Raw genomic sequence first — 23,229 nt, 5'->3', positions numbered from 1 at the left:
GCGGCGGCCTTTACACGCTCAATGTTTTGGACAAATTAAGTGAGGGACATTTATAAAATTCATCATCTTATAAATTATTCCCAAGACTTTTCACTAATTGTGCAAATAAAAATCTATCATGATATTAAAAGCTCAATATGTAGAACAAAAATTTAAAATTTTATTGGACAAATATATTGATCATATTCCACACGATTTATTAGATTATATTGAATATATTTTATAACAATAAAGAAGTTGATGTTGAGTCCATGAACGGTGTACAATTTTATTGACCAAACATAACATATAAATCGTTAAATACACAGCCTTTAGTTTTATTCGAATGCGAAATATTGTTCGCATTTGAACTTTGCACAAATATTAGTGTGGACAACCTTTTATTTATACTCTGTAACTTAAATAACGGGCCCCACATTTTTTGCGCAAATTATTGAGCGTGTAGGGTTGCCCTTACTCAGTGCAATGCATCAGAAAATCGCGCACTTGCACATCAACATCGAAATCGAGAGATTATTGGCTTGCTAGACTTTAGATAGAAAATTACATCAATCTTCTTTGATATAGAGAACGAATGTTTAAAGTTATTGAATAAAGGTTTTTACACTTATGTCTGCCATTTTTCAAGATGGCCGCAGTCTCTTTCTTAGTGCGCCTTTACTAATTAAGACTATAGTCCTAGCAAATATTCAGCGTTCTAAGTAAAGTGGTTTGGACCCGACGTTGACGAAGACTTATACTCATAAATATGCATAAGAATGATACATTTTTCTAGTTCTATCAATGAATTTCATCAAGGGGCCTAACCTCAGGTAGGGTATCTAGATCCATACATGCAACATCTACGAATTCAAGTCACATGGAAGGTACACCAAGCCAAGGCTTAGCTTTTCAGTTCTAAAACTCAAAGAACCAATCATTTAATTTAAATTTCCAAACCTTTTCGAAGTTCTTGAAGGTAATTTCAATTGAATATCTAGTTTTTGTGAGAATTAACTGTAATTTAGGGATGTAATATAAACGATTAAACTCCTAAAACTGTTTTAACTTTAAAAAACCGATGATATTCCGTAGGCCGTTCGGGTGGGAACCGTACTCTATAAGAACGTGACTATTAATGAAACGTAATTGATCAAGTTTTTTAGAAACAGTTTTTTAAACATAACCAATAAAAGATCTAAAATGAGGTGTTTTTTTTTGTTTCATTATAGGTATTGTTTATCATTGGTCTTATGTCTAAATTAAAAAAAATTTGGTATGTAGATTTTTTAGTAAAATTGGTTTTAACTGAAGCTTATGAATAACTGAATTTGAATGGGTAATTTTATTTTTTCCTAAAATTAAATGGGTAATTTTATTTTTTCCTAAAAATTAAATGGGTAATTTTATTTTTCCTAAAATTTAAATGGGTAATTTTACTTTTTTCCTAAAAACAAAATGGGTAATTTTATTTTTTCCTAAAAATTGAACCGGTAATTTTATTTTTTCCTAAAAATTGAACCGGTAATTTTATTTTTTCCTAAAAATGGAACCGGTAATTTTATTTTTTCCTAAAAATTGAACCGGTAATTTTATTTTTTCCTAAAATTTAAATGGGTAATTTTACTTTTTTCCTAAAAACAAAATGGGTAATTTTATTTTTTCCTAAAAATTGAACCGGTAATTTTATTTTTTCCTAAAAATTGAACCGGTAATTTTATTTTTTCCTAAAAATGGAACCGGTAATTTTATTTTTTCCTAAAAATTGAACCGGTAATTTTATTTTTTCCTAAAAATTGAACCGGTAATTTTATTTTTTCCTAAAAATTGAACCGGTAATTTTATTTTTCGTAAAATTTGAATGGGTAATTTTATTTAGGTGATTTTTTTTCCAAAAATTTTAATATTGAACTTTTAGGTAATTTCACATCTCTAATTCTACCATAGTTGACTTATCCGAAGTTTCATATTCACGGTTAAAAATATTGATGGCGTTTTTCCTCATGCGTACCCGTTAAAAGCGTGCTAGGTCAAATTACATAAAAATGGTGCAACGAAAAAAAAAATATGGTTTCTTTCCTTCAAAATATAATCTCTTGGTATATCATCAAGTAAAGTCCCTTATTTATTAATATAAAGCGAGAAAACCGCTTAAGGACCCCACTTTGAATATACCCAAATTAAAATTTGTTCCGCTAATAGTTTCATTATACATCGTAATTTTTCTCATTAAGGTAATTTAGGGTTTCACGCTTGCGACATTAACTATGGCTTGCTCTTGGTGTAAGCAGATAGAATTAGGTATGGGTTTACTTTGAAGTCTGACACAATTTCCGTCAACCAAATTGTTATGTGTCAAAAAAGTTGGTGATGTTTCAGTTTTCAGGCAAAATCTCTATTAATAACGTGAGAATTATCAAAACTTTCTTTAGAAATTAAGCATTAGGTAATGAAAAAAGCATAACATACTTCAATTAACCCTTCAAATAAAAAATTTCTAATAATTCCATAATTCCCAGTATTAAAGCATCGCTATTTCAATCATTACGCAAATTTTCTAAATAACAGATGGGGAAAAAAGATGATATTTCTGTTTAGCTGCAACATATATGAACTTCCTATTTCAAAAACAGAAGTAAAAACATTAAGTAACAGGGAAAAATATAAGTGATACAGAGAATCTTTTTCTGTTGTTTCCATTGTTTGAGGATGAAACTTTAAGATGTCGGCGGGTACTCTAGTAAACTCACGAGGCTTAGGCAATTGGTCAAATTTGTGTTTCCTGATTAGACTTATTTACAGAGTTTATTTTCTTCATGCAGTATGCAAACTTGAAAAATTTGCAACCATTACTGCAGTTCCCAAAAGTGCATCTCTAATATTGTTAAGTGACTTCATAGTAATGTCGTACTCTTCAAGATATTGTTCAAAAAAAGATAGTTTAAACGGTCAATATTTATTTCTCAAAACATAATACATACATCATACGTTTAGAAGATATGTTCCATAAGTATGACACTACCTATAGTTCGTAATGCTAGAATCTTACTGAAAGCTAGTTCAAAAACGACGCGAAAATTGACTACACTCGCGTTTGCATTCCATCTTCCTATTACATTCGACAACGCCTCACCAGGCGTCGCTTTACGAGAATCCATGATGTTTCACCTAAGTCACTTCATGACAAGCTCTCAGTAACCAGTGACAAACTTGTGGAACATATCTTATGAACTTATGGTGTATATACATGACCAAGTATTTTTATATTCAATTTGATTGAAGTGTTGGTATAGAAAATAAAATTATTTATTTATTCGCTGTTATCCTTTAAAACTCTAGACCTTAATTTGCATATTCATATTTGAATACTTCATAAATTAAAAAATGCATTTCATTATCCTCATAACAAAGCTGCAGGCGAAATTTAAACTAAATACTTCACTCAAAATTGCGCATCAGATAAACAACCTCTGCCGGACCCATTTCCCTCGATTACGTAACAGACAGAAACATATCGTTAAATATCTAGCTGTCATTTCACTCTATAGCCAAATTGAGTCCCCTCCCTAGCCACACGAAGCCGCTGAGGGCCGCATTAAGGTAATACCTAAATTATAAAACCACTTCATTTTATTCAAAAGGTAATATTAGACATAGCAAATGAAAAAGCAAAATTTAAAGCTCCAATGCCCGGCGGTTTAACCTTGAAATGTGACAGAGAAAAGGATGTAACATTTCTTGTTTAGTCGCAATAGGAGTGCGTCTTTCCTTGTTCGAAAACGTATATAATACGACGTTTTGCCTATGTTGAGTTACAAAACGAAGTTTGAAGTTATCTGCTGACAGACGAAGCATTTTGCTAACCTATAAGGTAAATATTTTGATTTTTTTAAAACTAATTTTAGAATAAATAAGGTTAGATAATAGCTACGAAATTTAGTTAAAGGCGATAGAACAGATAAATTAAACTAAGACCCAACATGATTATTTATGAAGTGTATCAGGATAAAAATAATTCATCCAATTTACATGGAATCATGTTGATCAGATTTAGCATGCTTTGATCAGAATAAAAATTAATGATCCAATTTATATCAAAACATTTTGATCAGATTTAGCATGTTTTGATCAGGATAAAAATAATTGATAAAATTACATCGAATCAAGTTGATCAGATTTAGCATGTTTTGATCAGGATAAAAATAATTGATAAAATTACATCAAATCATGTTGATCAGATCTAGCTTGCTTCGATCAGGATACTAATAATTGGTCCATTTCGATATATGAAATTAAATTTGAGCATGTTTTCACCCAAAACCAATTTGGTTTAAACATGTTGATTGAAAAATTACACGTGGATGATTTTTATTTTTACTTATTTTGTTCTATATTTAAACGATAGATTACATATAGATTTCTTCATCAAATTAAGGATTAGCACATTAGAAATGCATCCAATTTTTTAAACATCTTGATCAAGTTATAGCAAAACGGCTTCTGGTTTATAGCTTATGTAGTTTCTATCAGAATCTAAAATTTTGATGGAAATTCGATTAAAATCATCTTCATTAAATTAAATTTCAACACGTTTAGATCAAGTCTTTAAGATCAAATGTCTAATTTTAAATCAAACGATTTTGTTAATTTGACACTCTAGTAAATTTACCGAGATTTTAAGAGCTAATTGCGCTTTAGTTTAAGTACAATAGTGTTATTTACACACTCAGATAGAGAGATTGTTAAAATACGAAATTTTAAGTATTTCTCTGACATCTCGATATTTACAAATTTGTTTTCTCAGAATGAATACCAGAATCATGTCGCTAAGCCTTTTACTGGCAATTTCAACGTTCATTTTACAAGCCGATGGTCAATTTAGTGCCATTTCCGTAGCGGGCGATCTATTTGGACTGATTACGGGCCACGCTCTCCGAAATAAAAATGCCAGACTAATTGAACACCCCGCTTCCGGCAAATGCATGAATATAGAAAGAGCTCTGATCGGATCAGGAATTAAAATCATCATGTACGACTGCAACTGGAGGTAAGTCACATTTAAAATGCTTTCAAGAGATTAAAAAGCATTAGATTAATTCCTTAAAAATTCCCATTTGGCAACTCGTGTCCTAGCCTTTTTCAATATTTGTTGGCACAGAAATTACTGTCTCTTTAAGAAACGCAACTAAACAATGACGCCATGTCTGTAATCGTTTGAAGTCCATGTCATGACTAGTTGCAAAGGCACCCGCCATTGCCATTCAGGCGGCCATTTTGAAAATGGCAAAAAGGCAATCCAAAAAGTCATAATGCCCGTTTATAGTATAAAGGGAACCAGCAAACTAGTTATTTGTGCAATCAGTTTGAGATAAAGGTTATTTACACTTCTCTCCGCCATTTTTCAAGATGACCCTGGATTTGGAAATCTTTTTTAGTACGAGCCTACTGCTTTAGAGTAACGTCCCTGAGAAATTTTAACCTTCTACGTATAACAGTTTGGGTTGGGTGTTGATTATCGCTCAGTTAGTCAGAACTTCAACTTAACACCGTTTGAAATAGAAAATAACAAAAACTTAAAACGTGACCATCAGCTGTCTGGCTTGGTTCTCGGCCAAAGGTAGCAATTACACCACTAGAGGGAGCAAGTGCGTGAGAGCCGTCTTTATCAGGTGGAAATAAAATCCCAAACTGTCTACCGAAACCCGGCACGCTCACAAATGACTTATAAAACAAGTTTCATACGTCAAAAACCAAAACATTTGTTATTGACATTTTTACTCCTTACAATCTTCATATAAGCTAGCTAGCGGTTAGTTTCTCGCAGGACGGGTGTACACGCTGTACCTTTGACCAAAGAGGAGGTAGAAGCTTTGCAGTTTACTGTAGTGAAAGTCTTACTGTGTTGCGTGGTTAGATGTAACCCGTACTCGGTTTACTGTGAATCTGAGGTTGATTGCGTCGTCCAAGTCTCTGTGGTTTAGTTCAATCAAATGCCACTAGATGCTCACAAAGTCGGAGGGTTAAGTTGACGGGCCCTTAGGCTTGGTAAAGGATAGTTTTAGCTCCGCCCATATGGGCTGCAGTTTCTGTCCTTGGCAAGGTAAAATTGGTGCGTTGAGGATTAGCCAGCATGTTAGGGACATCACAGTAGCAGACATTTGTTTTAAAGAATGCCCCAGAGGGATAATAAGGGTTGAGCTAGAATCAGTTTCAATACGATTACTACTTCTCTTAACAATTTCTGTGTTGACAAAATGTTGTTTATACGCAAATAGAGAACAGCACTTAATACCATGCCGTTGGAACCTCAATATAAGTAAAACTCACGTCATTTAATGTTTATTTTCTAGAGATTGGTTGACTCCAGTCAACGAACTCTTTTACTTTGGAGAGCTCAATGGTGCGTACTTGATCAAAGGAGCTGCCAGTCACTCGAACATGTGTCTTTACACCGGCAACAACTACAATGACCCCCTATACACAATCGGCTGCAAGAAGGACGATAACAGACAGCAATTCGAATTTCGCAAACTTAGCCATGATGAATATCAGATTGTCCAACGATCCACCGGTCGCTGCTTGAGAGCCGATGGACATGGAAATGGATCCGGAATACGATCGGTCAACTGCGATGGAAATGACCGTGATCAAAAATGGAGAGTATGCACCGGAAAAAGAGACTGCAACAAAAATTAAGAGCGCCATTTCGATCATGTAGTTCAAAATTTATTTATTTAGAAAAAATTTTGTTATTTAATAAAAATGTACGCTTATTATAAATAAAATAGAGATTTTGCAAATATGAGTGTTATATTTGAGATGAAATGTGAACGAGTTTCATTTATCAATTCCTAACTTTGCTTAAACTGAACCAGTTTATCAGAAAATATAGAAGACCTGAGAACACCTTACGACACTATTAGAAAATAGAGCTCGGCAATTTCTATCGATTACCCACAAATTGTTGGATAACCGATTACTTATAATCAAAATTGTGGATTATAATACGATTTAACATGTAAGTTCTGTGGATAATTTTCGAGTATGGATTAAGATAAAATAACGAGAATAATGAATAGATAATGCCGAGCTCTATTAAAAAATAAACACAGTGCGATATTTTATAGAAAAAATATTCTAAATGGATTAGGCGTTTTGCATATTGGAAAACTAGACGCTTAGTCTTTCCAAAAACAAGGCGTGAACAAGGGGCAGATTAATATTGAATTATATCAAGAGCATTCTAAATTTCAAAGCACCGTTTAAAGCAAGGTGTGGGAGGGGAGATTATAATTAAGCTCATTGTGCTGTTGTCACAAAAAATTAAGTACTTCATTGAAGGCCCTGTAATTAATTACAAAATTTATGAACAAAGTGTGGTCCCTTTGTCTACGACGTAATGAAACAATTTTCTAATTTCTAGACAGTGCATACACATTTGCTTCAATTTGCAAATTGCAAGCATGGCGGAACAGACAAACAGACAGACAAAGCCAATACTAAACCTCTGCTATAACATGGTTCACACGGAGTCGTAAAAAAGACGTAGTATTGCACTACCCTGAAATCTTTGATACTAAACCTCTGCTATATAATGGTTCACAATGAGTCGTTAAAAAGACGTAGTATTGCACTACCCTGAAATCTTTGATACTAAACCTCTGCTATAACATGGTTCACAAGGAGTCGTAAAAAAGACGTAGTATTGCACTACCCTGAAATCTTTGCTACTAAACCTCTGCTATAACATGGTTCACAAAGAGTCGTAAAAATACGTAAGTATTGAACTACCCTTAAATCTTTGCAAACTCTTTATAGTTAACTTAAATTCTATAATTGATGCGCATTTTTACATTGAAAATCTATCCACTTGAGGGTTTTAGGCCCCTTCTAAGGTAGAAACTGAATACGCAAGTTCATTATAACCTGGCATACTAAATTTATAGCTGATAGAATCAAGTACCGTGGCATAAATTATATCCATGACGTAAATATTACGTAATTGATTTAAAATGACAGTCCACGGAAAAGACCATCTGTTAAATTTCTCACTAACTTAAACGATAGGTTTATCATTCCCTGTAGCCAAGTTGGGTTCCTTGATTGTGTTAGGAAGGTTGAGGACCCCATTTAGGTTATATCGTAATATAACCACTTGATACCCTTTTCCAGTTAGAGATAAATTGGGCGTAAAGATAAACTCGTTAAGCCCGCGCGTTCAACCTTGAAGATTTTTGACTGATAGGTACGATTCCTTTAAAAGTAACACTTCTTGCTCTTAGTATGCCGTTTCAGCAAATTAAGGTGATGGAAAAATAACTACCGACTGGTTAACTTTCAAATGCAGACTATTCCAATTCGCAGTAGTTAAGTATCTCTTATCCAAAGAAATTATAAATAAAACAATGTTAAGATACATACTTATGGATATTATGTTAACTATTATTTCTAGTTTAGTCGTAATAAGGATTAACCTTCCTGATTAAAAAGATATACAGGGTGTTTCTGATAAGCATGTCATAAATTGAAGGGTGTGTTCTTTGGGTCAAACTGAGTGAAAAGTGTCAAAGAACATGGGGTCTACAACGCTTAGTTTCGGTGATACGGGTCCCCAAACATTGACCTCCAAAACGTGAAAAATGTCACAAATTGGAGTAAGACGTATCAGCTTGCCCATCTTGTTTAGACAATTCCAATACCCTTCCATCTTAGAATTCTAATGAGCCATTTTCTAGCAGAAGCGTATTATTAAAGGTGGAAGGACTGGTCAATAAAAGTTGGTTACAAACAAAGAAGAGTTTCCAGTTAAGGTATCATTTATTCGTACATGTACAAAGCTAGTAGCAGTTTTAGAGGTATTGTTCAAAATGCCCACCATTAGCATTAATGCAAACATCCATTATCCACGTTATTTTATCTTAATCCATACTCGAAAATTATCCACAGAACTTACATGTTAAATCGTATTAAAATCTACAACTTTGTTTATAAGTAATCGGTTATCCACCAATTTGTGGGTAATGGATAGAAATTTCCGAGCTCTAGGTATTGTGGTAAACTCACGACTCTTGGGCATTTGTGTTTCCTGATTAGTCTTATTTTTATAGTTTATTTTCTTCATGCAATTTGCAAACTTGAAAGATTTGCAGCCATAAGTGCACTTCCCAAAAACATGTATCATAAGTTTATAAGATTTGTTCCATAAGTATGACACTAGGCTACATATACTTCGTAATTCTGGAGACTTACTGAAAACGACGTTTAAATTAACTACGCTTGGTTTTGCAATCCATCTTCATATTTTGTCTGTACTAAGCCTATGACAGCGCCTCACCAGGCGTCACATTACGAGAATCTATGATGAGTCACCTAAATCACATCATGACAAGCTCTCAGTAACCAATGACAAACTTGTGGAACATATCTTATGAACTTATGATGTATATATATGACCATAAGAAAATAATATATAGCTCCCTATAAGTATGAAACTCTACATTTAAGCCATGTAAACAGCATTTTCTTCCATTGAAATTTGTAAAAGTTTCTAATGCCACCTATTAAGAGTTTTTGGTGTTAAAAAGATGAATTATTTGTTTAGAAAATTCTCGAATTTTATATTGTAATTGAAGAGTTAAAGGTCTAGACGTTATTACAATGATAATTATAACTGATTAAGTACATGTCAAAATTATCATAATAAATTAATAGATGGCCCGAGATTTTGACGAACGAGGCTAACGCCTGCACTGGTACGAGGTAAGGATTATCTTGTGTCTCTACGGGCGCGGCAATATTTCCCCGGCCCATCGTGCCTTTCGCGGACACCTTAGGTGGCGGCGGCGGTTTCGCCCCCCTTTTACTCGTAGTTCCAAAACTTCTCCCACGGGGCGTAAAAGCGTAAGCGCGCCAAATCTGGGAGCAAATGCTGTAGTGTGAAAATGTACTACGTTTCATACTTATAGGGAGCTATATATTATTTTCTAATGATATGACCAAGTATTTTTATATTCTATTTGATTGAAGTGTTGGTATACAAAATAAAATTATTTATTTATCCGCCGTTATCCTTTTAAACTCTAGACCTAAATTTGCATATTCATATTTGAATACTTCATAAATTAAAAAATGCATTTCATAACAAAGCTGCAGGCCAAATTTAGAAGTGTTCGAAGAACTAGATATTTAGCTCAAAATTGCGCAATAGATAAACAACCTCTGTCGGACCCATTTCCCTCGATTACATAACTGACAGAAACATATCGTTAAATATCTAGCTGTCATTTCACCCTATAGCCAAGTTACGTTCCTTCCCAAGCCACGCGAAGCGGCTGAGGGCCACATTAAGGTAATACCTTAATTATAAAACCACTTCATTTTATTCAAAAGGTAATATTAGATACGGCAAATGAAAAAGCAAAAATTTAAAGCTCTAATGCCCGGCGGTTTAACCTTGAAATTTGACAGAGAAAAGGATGTAACATTTCTTGTTTAGTCGCAATATGCGTGCATCTTTCCTTGTTCAAAAAGGTATATAATACAATTCTGCCTGGGTTGAGTTACAAAACGAATTTTGAATTTATCGACTTGCAGACGAAGCATTTTGCTGACCTATAATGTAAATATTTTGATTTTTTTAAACTAAGTTTAAAAATATTTTGATTTTTTAAACTAAGTTTAAAAATATTTTGATTTTTTAAACTAAGTTTAGATTAATTGAGGTTTGAATAATTAAGGTTAGATAATAGCTACGAAATTAATTAAAGCCAATAGATTGCATGAATTAAACTAAGATCCAACATGATTATTTATGAAGTGTTTAGGATAAAAACTATTCATCCAATTTACATCGAATCATGTTGATCAGATTTAGTTTGTTTTAATTAGGATACTAGTAATTAATCCATTTTTGATATATTAAATCAAATCTGAGCATGTTTTACTCAAGTTGTTAGAAATTGAGCTAAATTAAATCTTTTTAACTTCTTATTATCTATATTTAAACGATAGATAAATAACATATCGATTTAAACGTCTTGATCGAATTAATGCTTGCACATTAGAAATGCATGCAATTTGTTTAAAACATCTTGATATTGTTAAAATTTCTATCATTATTTATAATTTTGATGGGAATTCGATTAAAATCATCATCATAAAATTTAATTTCAGCGCGTTTTGATCGTATTTGTTCAAGTCTTTAAGATAAAATGTCTTATTTTTATCAAAGGATTTTCTTAACACTGTAGATAATTTAGCGAGATTTCAAGAGCTAATTGCGCTCTTGTTTAAAGGGAACTTATTTATTATAGAGTTGTTTACACGCTCAGCTGCAGTGATTGTTAAAATACGAAATTTTATGGATTTCTCTGACATCACGATATTTACAAATTTGTTTTCCCAGAATGAATACCAGTATCATGTCGCTAAGCCTTTTACTGGCAATTTCAACGTTCATTTTACAAGCCGATGGTCAATTTAGTGCCATTTCCGTAGCGGGCGATCTATTTGGACTGATTGCGGGCCACGCTCTCAGAAATAGGGATGCCAGACTTATTGAACACCCCGCTTCCGGCAAATGCATGAATATAGAAAGAGCTCTGATCGGATCAAGAATTAAAATCATCATGTACGACTGCAACTGGCGGTAAGTCACATCTAAAATGCTTTCAAGAGATTAGAAGACATTAGATTAATTCCTTAAAAATTCCCATTTGGCAACTCGTGTCCTGACATACTGTTACCAATCACTTATAGCCTTTTTGAATATTTGTTCGCGCAGAAATTACTGTCTCTTTTAGTATCGCAACTAAATAATGACGCCATGATCGTTTGAAGTTTATGTCATGACTAGCTGCAAAAGCACCAGCCATTATTGCTATTCAGGTGGCCATATTAAAAATGGCGGAAAAGCAAATCCCAAAAGTCATAAATCCCGTTTATAGAATAAAGGGAACCAGCAAACTAGTTATTTGTGAAATCGATTTGAGATAAAGGTTATTTACACTTCTCTCCGCCATTTTTCAAGATGGCCCCGGATTACGAAATCTTTCTTAGTACGTGCCTACTACTTTAGAGTAGCGTCCCTGAGAAATTTTAACCTTCTACGTATAGCAGTTTGGGTTGGATGTTGATTATCATTCAGTCAGTCAGGACTTCTACTTAACACCGTAAAATATTCCATCCATGTAGGTCTACTGCTATTTGAAATAGAAAATAACAAAAATTTAAATCGTGACATCAGTTGTTAGTCTCGGTTCTCGACCCAAGCTAACAGGTGCGGGTGAGCCGTCTTTATCAAATTAAAGTCCCAAACTCTCTACCGAAACCCGCCACACTCACTAATGACTTGTAAAACACGTTTTATACTAAAAAAATCCTAATCATTTGCTATTATCATTTTTACCTCTCCGAGTGACGATGACGTCACGGAGAGGTATTACACCGGCCGTGTCTGTGTGTCTGTGTGTCTGTCTGTCTGTCTGTCAGACCCCACATGACCGCGTTCGCAGTTTCCAAATCGGAGCAAACGTGTTCGCCATTGCCGAACTGCTTTCACAGTCACGGAAATGGCTCCTCTACTTGAGTTCTCACACCACCATCTTCTGGTCTTTGTCCATCCCACACGGACACCAGTCTGTACTTACTGGCTTCTAATCACCACCATCTTTTGATCTTTGTCCATCCCACTTGGACACCAGTCTGTACATTCTGGCTTCTAACACCACCATCCACTGGTCTTCCGTCTATTCCACATAGACACCAATCTGTATCATTGGCTTCTACTCCATTATCATCGTTTGGTTTTAGGATATACGCGGCGATCAGCTAGGGTTACGAGAAACGTCTAGCCTCCCTAAGGTAGGATCGCTACCAAAGGTTTTCGCATTTGCGGTTTTTCCTTACTATTATAATGGAAACGAATCGTATATATACCCCAAAATTTGAAGAAAGCGGGAAGAGGGGTACCCTTCACTTTAAACGTCAATATTAGCAAAGTTTGAGATGATAATAGGTATAACTTTATTTTAAACGATTTAACTATTATTAATGTTAATTATTGAAGATTAAAATAATTAAAAATAATTATATTTATTTAAATATTAAAGATAATCTTGTTTCTCAACTCAAAATTAATACGGAAAGAGTTAAAAAGCAGTCTATGTTTTTGTCTGTGTGTGTCCGTCCATTGTTACACTAGTGCGTCGCGTTAGCAGTTAGCCTTGTGTTGATGTGTTAAGAAATCATACAGAACCTTAATATTCCCTTTTTCCATAATATAAAGTGAATATGTGGAAGTATTTTTCGTAATTATGATGCATTTAGTACTTTTGTAGCTTTAAAGCTCTGTTTCATTTTGATATTCCAAAGATTTGTTTTAGAATTGTTATTTGAAATGGCTGTTTATATATTACTTAAGCTATACTACATCTGAATATAGAATAATCATTGGTTTAGTGATTTCATGAAGAAAACTAAGACCTAGACTCCGGCGGGTATATTAAGTATCATCCGCAATAGTCTTAGTGAAACAAAGAGTAAATAATTGAGGCCTGAGGTGAAGTAAACTTTGGGCTTTGATTTTCGTGTCTGAAATGAAGAGACATCAACGGTTCAGAGTGAGCCGAAAGTTAAATACACTATTAAATAATCAGGTTAAGATTTTATAATAGAAGAAAAGATCATGGTGGCAATTAGAATAGTAAAAGGGCTAATGGTAAACGGGTAGTAGCTACAGACTTTTTATTCTCTTTATGGTGCGCATTGACTATTAGTGCGTCTAGCTATAATTTAGCTTTGGTGTTATTTAACGTTAACATTCATGTTGGCAAACTAAGAATATTGTGTAGGTGAGACGAGACGATAGTGTTTACACTGCAGACCAGTTGTGAATGTAGCTATCAGATTATACGGTAAACAGCTGAAGCGTACACTTCATTCCCTGTTCTTTTCCCCATTGACTGATTTCCATGTGTCCAAGATTTATCCTTATTGGATGTAAAATGTCGTCTGCTTTACTGTATTATTCGCTATGCTTGGAATACTGCTTCAATATTTCGTAAATTTTTACTTCAAAAAAGAGAAATAATTCCATATCTAGGTAAATAAGTTTGTAGTAGTAGACCTCTTGACTCGGAGAGGTAATATTTTGGTTTTCCCAACTTGTTACAATCTTCATAACAGCTAGCGAGGGGGTTAGTTATACTGACGAGATCGGTGTACTCGCTGTACCATTGACCATGGTTCAGGTAGAAGCTTTCACGTTACTTGCAATATACCGTGGTGAAAGTCCTACTGTGTTGTATGATTACATGTAACCCGTAATTGGTGTACGTGGAATTTGAGTTTGATTTTTTGTCACGGTTCGAGTCGTACAATTAAAGCAGTACCGGCTGTGGTTTAGTTCAATCAAATGCCACTATATGCTACCGTAGTCGAGGGGTTGAGTTTACTGACTCTCTAAGCTTGGCAAAGGATAGTTTTAGGTCCGCCCTTATGGGTGAGTTTTGATTGGTTAATGTTCTTGGCAAGGTAAAATTGTTGTGTTGTATATTTGCCAGCATGTTAGGGCACCATGAACTCGAAGTTTCAAAAGCGCTTATTACTTATCTAAACAACCTCTGGCAACTCAAATTGTTGACAGCCTGATAATCAAATGTTGTTGATATACACGCTGTTAGAACCCTCGATATGTCAAAAACTCACTTCATTTTAATGTTTATTTTCTAGAGATTGGTTGACTCCAGTCAATGAACTCTTTTACTTCGGAGATGTCAGTGGTGCGTACATGGTCAAAGGAGCTGCCAGTCATTCGAACATGTGTCTTTACACCGGCAACAACTACAATGACCCCCTATACACCATCGGCTGCAAGAGGGACGATAACAGACAGCATTTCGAATTTCGCAAACTTAGCCATGATGAATATCAGATTGTCCAACGATCCACCGGTCGCTGCTTGAGAGCCGATGGACATGGAAATGGATCAGGAATACGATCGGTCAACTGCGATGGAAATGACCGTGATCAAAAATGGAGAGTATGCACCGGAAAAAGAGACTGCAACAAAAATTGAGAGCGCCATTTCGATCATGTAGTTCAAAATTTATTAATTTAAGAAATTTCGTTATTTAATAAAAATGTACCTGCGCTTATTATAAATAAAAAAGATTTTTACAAATTTGAGTGTTATATTTGAGATAAAAGGTGAACAAGTTTCATTTATCAATTTCTAATTTTGCTGAAAATAAACACAGTGTGATATTTTATAGAACAAAATGGACTAGAGAGTTTTGAAAATTGGAAAACAAGACTTTAGGGATAGATTTAATTTTAGAAGTAAGAATGGAGAAAGGTTAGTATTTACTTCAGTCCGACTCATAGGCTGCCCAGTATAGAGCTCCTCCCTCCAACACGTAACAATAATTTTATATTATCTTACTGGCTCACTTAAACTACGTTTCGATGACGTTGCTGACGGGGACGGCGAAAACTACGTAATTCCTTTTTACCTCTGTTGCTATGACCCGCCTCTTCTTACATACCCCTCCATCCCGTGGAAGGGGGGTCCGGGACTTTGACGCGCGCGGCGCGCCCAGGTTTCTCTGTTCTTTATTCCTACTTCTAAAATTAAATCTATCCCTGGTCTATCCAAAAATCAGGCTTGAACAAGGGGAGATTATTATTGAAATGTATCAAGAGCGTTCTAAATTTCAAACACTCTTTAAAGCTAAGCGCGGGAGGGTGGGGTAAGTGACATGATATCCCGAAACTCATTACGTTCGTGTGGCGAAATTACTTCATTGCTCCTCCTCTTTATAATTGCAAAATTCATGAACAAAGTGAGGTTCTGTTACCTACAAATTGGGATAGGTGACGTAATGAATAATAATTTTCCATTTTCTGAAAACTGCGTACGTATTTTCTCCAAATTTGCAAATTGCAAGAACAGCAGTACAGACACACAAATAGACATGGACAATACAAAAAACCTCCTCTAACATCGTTCAAAAGGAGGCCGAGTTGTAAAAATATAGAACGATCTCTAAAACTTTGGAAACTCTTTTTAGTTAACTTAAATACTAAAACTGATGCGCATTTTCAATCTAGTTACTAGGCTGTTTTAGAACCCTTCTAAGCTAGAAACTGAATGCGCAAGTTCATTATAACCTGGCATACTAAATCGAATTTAGTACTATAGTATAAATTATATCCATGACGTAAATATTACGTAATAGATTTAAAATGACAGTCCTCGGAAAAGACCATCTGTTAAATTTCTCACTAAACTAAAACTATTAGTTTATCGTTCCATGTAGCCAAGTTGGGTTCCTTTGATTGTTCGGAGAAGTTTGAGGACCTCATCTTGGTTATACCGTAATAACAACTAACCACTTGCTACTGTTTTCCAGTTAAAGCTAAATTGGACGTATAGAGATTATAATCTCGTTATGCCCGCGGGTTTAGCCTTGAACATTTTTGACTGATATATAAGATTCCTTCAAAAGTAACACTTCTTTCTCTTAGTATGCCGTTTCAACTTATTAGGGCTGTGTGAAATCTTTTGGTGGATTTTATCTCCTGGCAATTTTTGGAGGGGGGGGGGTCAAAAAACTTAGCTGACAGCACTGCGGTACGTCGACCACTTTACAGACCCTTTAAGTAGATAAAGCCTACATCATTATTACATAAAAGGGGTTCTTGGCTGCTCTTAAATACTTAACTCCTTTAATTTAGAAATAGGATAAGTTTCATCTCAAGGGATATTATGAAAAAATTAACTAACGATTGCTTAACTTTCCAATCCAGACTAAACAAATTCACTGTGTCTGTTTTCGACACAGAGTTTACAAATAAAACAATGTTAAGTTACATACTTACGAATATTATGTTAACTATGATTTCTAGTTTAGTCGTAATAAGGATTAACCTTCCTGATTCAAGAGGTATATAAAGTCATTTCATCTCCATTTAGTTTAAAATAATTTGGTTACGTAGAGAGGACGCAGCATCTCTCCAAAGTAAAAGTTTTGTCGATTTTTATAATTTTGAGGAAGGTACTAAAGTCCCTTATTCCATTATTAAAAGAAATTATTCACTTAAAAACTTCAGGGACTTCCGAGAACAAAATTTGATTAACGTAATCAGCAAACTTAAAATTATCAGATATTTGGTATTTTTTTAAACATCGGAACAAATTTAAAGAAGATAATATTTACAGCAAGTCAGACTCATAACCAAAGGAAAAGCGTTTTGCAATTTTAAGAATATTAATAGAAAACGAATCCAAGACCAGGGCTGAACATAAGGATATTTTGTTTTTACTTCTTGGGAGCCTCAAGATTTAGATTCATTTTAGTAGTCAAATACCTTGACTAGTGCCATATGTACAGCCCTGTCCAAGACTATGAAGTCCGCTAAATGAGACCTGTAATTTATTCTTGCAGGTGTAATTAGATAGATTAATTAATTTAAAAAATGCACTGAGATCAATTGCGAAATGTTTGGGTAATAATTCAAGTTACTTGATAAATTATAAAGAATAGAGCTTCAGATGATTATTCAAGTAATATTTCCAATGATTTGTGGTTTATTTATGAAGCCAGGGAAAGACTATAGTAGTTCCACAGTATTGGGGACTTGGGCCTGGATACCAAGGCATAATGCAAAAATCCAACATTGCATAATAAATATGAACTTTATCAAAAATTTTACTAACCATTTCTAATTTCTTTCCATAGAATGAATAACAACATTATGTCGATAAGCCTTGTACTGGCAATTTCAGCCTTTATTTTGAGTGTCAATGGTCAATCGCAGCTTCCCGGTCAATTCTCTGGATTTTCTGGTGCTTTAGGAATATTTGGTGAGATTCTTGGCCACGCTGATAGGTTCCAAAAAGCTAGACTTCTAGAACATCCCGCATCCGGCAAATGCATGAATATCGAACGATCCCTAATTGGATCTGGAATCAAAATCATCATGTATGACTGCAATTGGCGGTAAGTCTCATTTACAACGTCAAACTTACGTGGGTGTGAACGCGACCTTATCCAAAACCCAAGGAGGATTTTATAAACCCTGTAAGTGACAGGGAAATTCGGGTTTGCCTTGCAAAAAAGAAAAAAACAAGATTAGCAGTGCCAGTTTGATAAACTGTGGTCCTCCTAGAAGAGTTTAAGGTTTTTATTCTGTTCCACAAGCGTTTAACATTTTCCTTCTCATTTGTTAAATACCTAGACACTTCTTGACTCCAGTCAACGAACTATTTTACTTCGTGAACTCTGATGGTGCCCACTTGCTTAAAGGAGCCGCTAGTCACTCGAACATGTGTCTTTACACCGGGACCAACTATAACGACCCCCTCTACACAACCGGTTGCAACACGGGCGATAACAAACAGCAATTCGAATTCCGCAAAGTTAGCAACGACGAATATCTGATTTCCCAACGAGCCACTGGTCGTTGCTTGAGGGCCGATGGGCGAGGAAATGGAGCCGCTATTCGAGCGGTCAACTGCGACTCAAATGACCGCGAACAAAAATGGAGAGTATGTAATGGAGAAAGAAACTGCAACAACTAAGATAATTTTTTAACGTAGGTGCGGGCACCGTTCCAAAATGTTTTTATTTTAACTATAATTTGTTCTTTAATAAAAAATGTTGATTTACGAATATTTGGTTTCAATAATAATTTGTTTTGTAAAAAATTAAAGCATTTAAAATAACACTGTGAGATATTTGAGAGGTATAAGGTTGAAATAGACTAGCAAGTGAGGAAAATAGAAAAAATAGGCCTTTTACATAAAATCCGTAAGTTGCGGGAGGAAATGAAGAGATGAATGGCGTTTTACAATCACGCAACAGAAGTTTTAAGATAGGCCTATTCTGTAACTTTTTAACCGAGTTACCGCAAGTGATCAACAAACCACAGAGGGTATAAAGAGGGGGAGTAGAAGGCTTGGCTGCAATGTTCTCCCTTTGAAAGTTTTCCTCTAAGCTTCCAGTGTGCGCTCGCGTATTGGTTGAAATACGCTTCAACCGGATATTAGGAGGAAAATATAACAAATAAATAAAAAAAACCGAGAATTCCCAAAATGCCTTGCCAAAGATGCTAGCTTCAACTCCCCCACTTTATACCCTCTTTGAGCAAACCAAATGAATCCCCTCCGTTTGAATTGTCCCATTCCTCAAAACTTCGGAATTTGTAATAAAATTATTTTTCAAAAATGAAAATTTTTACAAACATTTAAATGGTACTTATTCATTAGTATCAACCTTTCCGAAAAGGTTGTAACATTTCCAGGATATGGATATGCATTTATACGCTTTTCAGTGCCACATAGAAAATGTGTTTAATACTGAAGTTTTAGGAGTCGGACCCTTGTAAGCTTGTAACTGCAATACACCCTTTTTACTACTTGGGGTTAAAATGGTCGGGTGTTGAGTACCTAGTTTTCTTCAGGCGGAACCCCATCCGGTATACTAAAAACAAAGACGTTAGATATGGCGTCGTATGGTGGACTGGTGACTTTGAAGCCCTATCTATGTTCCGTCTGAAATCTGTATCAAGCAGGCGATAGTACCCTCGCCCTTTTAAAAATAAAGGGTCAATTTTACTTTAAACTTTCATACTCATTTTAGAGGAGGAACTATACTATAAATTCAATAATCCACTTAAATATTAAGTAATAGATAAGACAATTCACGGAAAGACGTTCTCCTAAAATTAACACTAAACCGAAACCATGCCGAAACTAAGTTGTCATCTTTCACTATATGAAGATATAGTTTCCATTTGGATTATACAGGGTGTTTCTGAAAGATCGGTCAAAATTAAGAGGGGTGTTCTTTGGGCGATTTCGAGTCGAAAATGTTCCATGAAATTTTGTCACCCACAAGGGACACCGTTTTCAAGTTATGTCTGGAGTGTTTTACGTATGACCACTTAAATTTAATTACCATTGTCCTACATTTTCTTAATTTAATTAAGGGGTCATCAGTAAAACTCTCAAATCATAACTTGACAACAGTGGACATTAGGACAAAATGTCATAGAAAATTTTCGATTCGAAGTCGCTAAAAGAACACCCCAGATAATTTCTAACAGACTTTTTAGAAACACCCTGTACAGTAATTACATATTAAAAACTTACTTTGTTTATCATGGTAACGTTAGACGGCGCAAAGAGATTATGCAATTTTGCGCCCGGGTTTAATCTTGAAGTCTTTTGATTGATTTGTAAGATTCCATCATAAGTAACGTAATTTTAAATAAGTATGGTATGCCTTTTCAGCAAATTAAGTGGACAACTCGTTTTCAAAATGAGCCCCTGGTCAAGAATTGCGATGTAAGTCATCGACAATAAAACATTTCGACGTAACTAAGAGGGAAATACATGGTGGTAATACTATGCCTTCCATCTTGACTTGTGGCGCATCCGCTGTAGTCTTTTTGTATCATGATATCGCGCTGAGACGCAAATGGACCAACCACCTTTTATGTCACAATACTGAGGGTTTCCTACCCCCTTTTCTACATCGAAATGGTCTAGTCAAGGGAATAGCTTCGGCTATCCCACTGCCTCGGGTTTTGTATTAAGGCTTAGTATTGTTTATTATTGCTGTTTTGGAGTGTATCTTTCGAACAACTTACCGTGTTTAAAACCTCTTTTGCCTTAAAATTCCGAAAACAAGATCGACACCAATGTAACGACACAATTAACCAATGACTGCGTTAGTCGCCAATCCAGGCTAAACAAATTCTACGCGTATATTTTGAAAAAAGAGGAAGTTACGTACTTATGGAGATAATGTTACTTAAGATTCCTAGTAATATTTTAAGTTGACTTGTAATAATGATAAAGTTCCTGTTTCGAAAAGTATATAAAGCTAATTTCTCAACTTTTAGTTAAAAATAATTTAGTTTGGTTACTTAGAGAGGACATCCGACTAAAGTTAAAGGTAATAATTTTAAGTCATTGGAAATTTTTAGTCATTGGGAATTTTTAGTAATAATTTTAAGTCATTGGGAATTTTTAGTAATAATTTTAAGTCATTGGGAATTTTTAGTAATAATTTTAAGTCATTGGAAATTTTGAGAAAATATGTCATTGGCAATTTTGAATAGTAGTTTTAAGTTATCGGTAATTTTGAGTAATAATTTTAAGTCAATGGCAATTTGTGTAATAATTAAAAGTCAATGGCAATTTTGAGGAATAATTAAAAGTCAATGGCAATTTTCAGTAATAAATTTAAGTCAACGGCAATTTTGAATAGAAATTTGAAGTCATCGGCAATTTTGAATAGTAGTTTTCAGTCATTGGCAATTTTGAGTAATAATTTTTCAAATAATTCTTTTGGAAACTACTATAGTAGCTAATTGCTTTGAGTATGTTTAAGTTATTATGAGTAATTATTCACTTAAAACAACAACATCGCTGAAAACATTACTGACTTTTCAGACCGTTTTGATTTTTTTGCAGAGAATGAATAGCAACGTCATGTCGTTAAGCCTTGTCCTGGCAATTTCAGCTTTTATTTTGAATGCCAATGGTCAATCGCAGCTTCCCGGTCAATTCTCCAGATTTTCTGGCGCTTTATCATTATTTGGAACATTTCTTGACTTTGCTGAAAGGTTCCAAAAAGCCAGACTTATGGAACATCCAGCTTCTGGCAAATGCATGAATGTCGAATGGTCTCTATTCGGATCTGCAAGCAAAATCATCATGTATGACTGCCACTGGCGGTAAGTCTCAATTAGTACGTCACACTCACGTGGGTGCGAACGCGACCTTAATCAAACGTTGTTTACTACTACAAAGGTAACAGATATAACAGTATACCCAAAAAGAACGGTATTTTGCTAAATATAAAAGGAAAAACGATAAAAAATCTTGTATTGGAAAATAATGAGCATTTGTTTAGTTTTAAAAACGACGACTACTGCGCCGCCGTTGGTTAAGTGGCGTCTGCTAAATCGAACCTCTTACGCGCGTGATCGAGTGGGCTATGCACTACCTTACCCTTACCCCTCTCAGACTGTGAGAATTTAACCAGTCCCTTTAGGGGTAAGTGGTTCGATTTAGCAGACGCCACTAAACCAATGGCGGGTGGCGCAGTAGTCCTCGTTTTTAAGACTAATAAAATGCTAATTATTTTGTAATAAGTGATAATTTTTTTATACATTTTTCCTTTCATAATTAGAAAAAGCCCGTTCATTTAAGGTATAATGTTATGTTTCTCTTGAAACATGATTATGAAGAAGAAGGCGTGCCTTAAGGGTCGAATCTAGGATTTAGTCTATCATACGATCACTAGCGAAGGCAAAGTAAAATACTGGATTATCTTCGGTAGTGCCAACTATGATGTTAGCGAAGCAATGTTCCGCCTTCCTGAATTATCCCACAGAAACAATTTTATAGCTCGCGTAATAATTATTAGTCGCCATAACAAATGAGGTCACGGAACGGAAGCGCAACTAAAGAAAAGGGTTCAGCCATTTACTTTGTTGACGATACGATTAGAAAAGTGACGTCAAAACCGGAAGTGGAAAAATCGTTCAACAAAAATAGGAAACCAATGCGAGTTGTTGAGCGCAGCCCGGCTTAAATAGTTCGGCATTTGAGGCGTTAGAATATTTTCATTCTTAATTGAAGAAAATATAGTTTGAAGTGAAAACCTTGTAGATTTAAATCGTTTTGCCTACCTAGCCTCGCTAATATTAAAAACTAGTTGCATTGTAAGTAATATTTTAAAAATTATAATTTCACTATCATTTTTAAAAATCTAGACACTTCTTGACTCCTGTAGACGAACTCTTTTACTTTGTGAACTCGGATGGTGCCCACTTGCTTAAAGGAGCCGCTAGTTACTCGAACATGTGCCTTTACACGGGAACCAACTATAACGACCCCCTCTACACAACCGGTTGCAATACGGGCGATAACAAACAGCAATTCGATTTTCGCAAAGTTTGCAAAGATGAGTATTTGATTGTTCAACGAGCCACTGGTCGTTGCTTGAGAGCCGAAGGACATGGAAATGGTGATGGAATACGAGCGGTCAACTGCGATTGCAATGACCGTGATCAAAAATGGAGAGTATGCAACGGAAGTAGAGACTGCAACAACTAATATGATTGAATTGGGCAGATGAAGACTTCGTTCAAAAAATATTTCTTACAAAATTGATATTTAATAAAACTGTCTGACTTTCGAATATATTGTTTGAAATATAACGTATCTATGAA

The 23,229-nt window shown here is 34.9% G+C and overlaps 4 protein-coding genes across 4 annotated transcripts; all 4 read left to right on the top strand.

Moving 5' to 3' along the window:
* The first annotated feature begins 4,719 nt into the window (after positions 1–4,719).
* On the top strand, positions 4,720–6,779 carry LOC149709238 (uncharacterized). The gene is made up of 2 exons (XM_089863334.1): positions 4,720–5,026; positions 6,330–6,779. Exons 1-2 carry the CDS (start codon positions 4,785–4,787, stop codon positions 6,673–6,675), a joined length of 588 nt encoding a protein of 195 aa, XP_089719460.1. The 5' UTR covers positions 4,720–4,784; the 3' UTR covers positions 6,676–6,779.
* Positions 6,780–11,272: 4,493 nt separating this feature from the next.
* LOC149709237 (uncharacterized) lies at positions 11,273–15,160 on the top strand. The gene is made up of 2 exons (XM_089864618.1): positions 11,273–11,626; positions 14,710–15,160. The coding sequence occupies exons 1-2, from the start codon at positions 11,385–11,387 to the stop codon at positions 15,053–15,055; spliced, it is 588 nt and encodes a 195-aa protein (XP_089720744.1). The 5' UTR covers positions 11,273–11,384; the 3' UTR covers positions 15,056–15,160.
* A 2,567-nt stretch (positions 15,161–17,727) lies between these two features.
* On the top strand, positions 17,728–18,593 carry LOC149709236 (uncharacterized). Its single transcript, XM_089863329.1, has 2 exons — positions 17,728–17,981; positions 18,220–18,593. The coding sequence occupies exons 1-2, from the start codon at positions 17,737–17,739 to the stop codon at positions 18,560–18,562; spliced, it is 588 nt and encodes a 195-aa protein (XP_089719455.1). The 5' UTR covers positions 17,728–17,736; the 3' UTR covers positions 18,563–18,593.
* A 2,325-nt stretch (positions 18,594–20,918) lies between these two features.
* LOC149709235 (uncharacterized) lies at positions 20,919–23,191 on the top strand. Its single transcript, XM_089863321.1, has 3 exons — positions 20,919–20,942; positions 21,464–21,726; positions 22,771–23,191. Exons 2-3 carry the CDS (start codon positions 21,467–21,469, stop codon positions 23,111–23,113), a joined length of 603 nt encoding a protein of 200 aa, XP_089719447.1. The 5' UTR covers positions 20,919–20,942; positions 21,464–21,466; the 3' UTR covers positions 23,114–23,191.
* Positions 23,192–23,229: the final 38 nt, after the last annotated feature.

The sequence above is a fragment of the Phalangium opilio genome, unplaced genomic scaffold, assembly GCF_054372755.1.
Source record: "Phalangium opilio isolate 3A_F unplaced genomic scaffold, DU_Popi_V2 ptg000013l_1, whole genome shotgun sequence".
Lineage (NCBI taxonomy): Eukaryota > Metazoa > Arthropoda > Arachnida > Opiliones > Phalangiidae > Phalangium > Phalangium opilio.
The sequence above is the reverse complement of the archived record's forward strand: the minus strand, read 5'-3'. Positions and strand labels throughout refer to the sequence as shown.

Bases quoted from the DNA above. Each gene is read 5' to 3' on its own strand.
- LOC149709238 (XM_089863334.1), top strand. From the start codon at position 4,785: ATGAATACCAGAATCATGTCGCTAAGCCTTTTACTGGCAATTTCAACG. The intron at 5,027-6,329 runs GTAAGTCACATT...TTTATTTTCTAG, and splicing joins ATGTACGACTGCAACTGGAG to AGATTGGTTGACTCCAGTCA.
- LOC149709237 (XM_089864618.1), top strand. From the start codon at position 11,385: ATGAATACCAGTATCATGTCGCTAAGCCTTTTACTGGCAATTTCAACG. The intron at 11,627-14,709 runs GTAAGTCACATC...TTTATTTTCTAG, and splicing joins ATGTACGACTGCAACTGGCG to AGATTGGTTGACTCCAGTCA.
- LOC149709236 (XM_089863329.1), top strand. From the start codon at position 17,737: ATGTCGATAAGCCTTGTACTGGCAATTTCAGCCTTTATTTTGAGTGTC. The intron at 17,982-18,219 runs GTAAGTCTCATT...TTAAATACCTAG, and splicing joins ATGTATGACTGCAATTGGCG to ACACTTCTTGACTCCAGTCA.
- LOC149709235 (XM_089863321.1), top strand. From the start codon at position 21,467: ATGAATAGCAACGTCATGTCGTTAAGCCTTGTCCTGGCAATTTCAGCT. The intron at 21,727-22,770 runs GTAAGTCTCAAT...TTAAAAATCTAG, and splicing joins ATGTATGACTGCCACTGGCG to ACACTTCTTGACTCCTGTAG.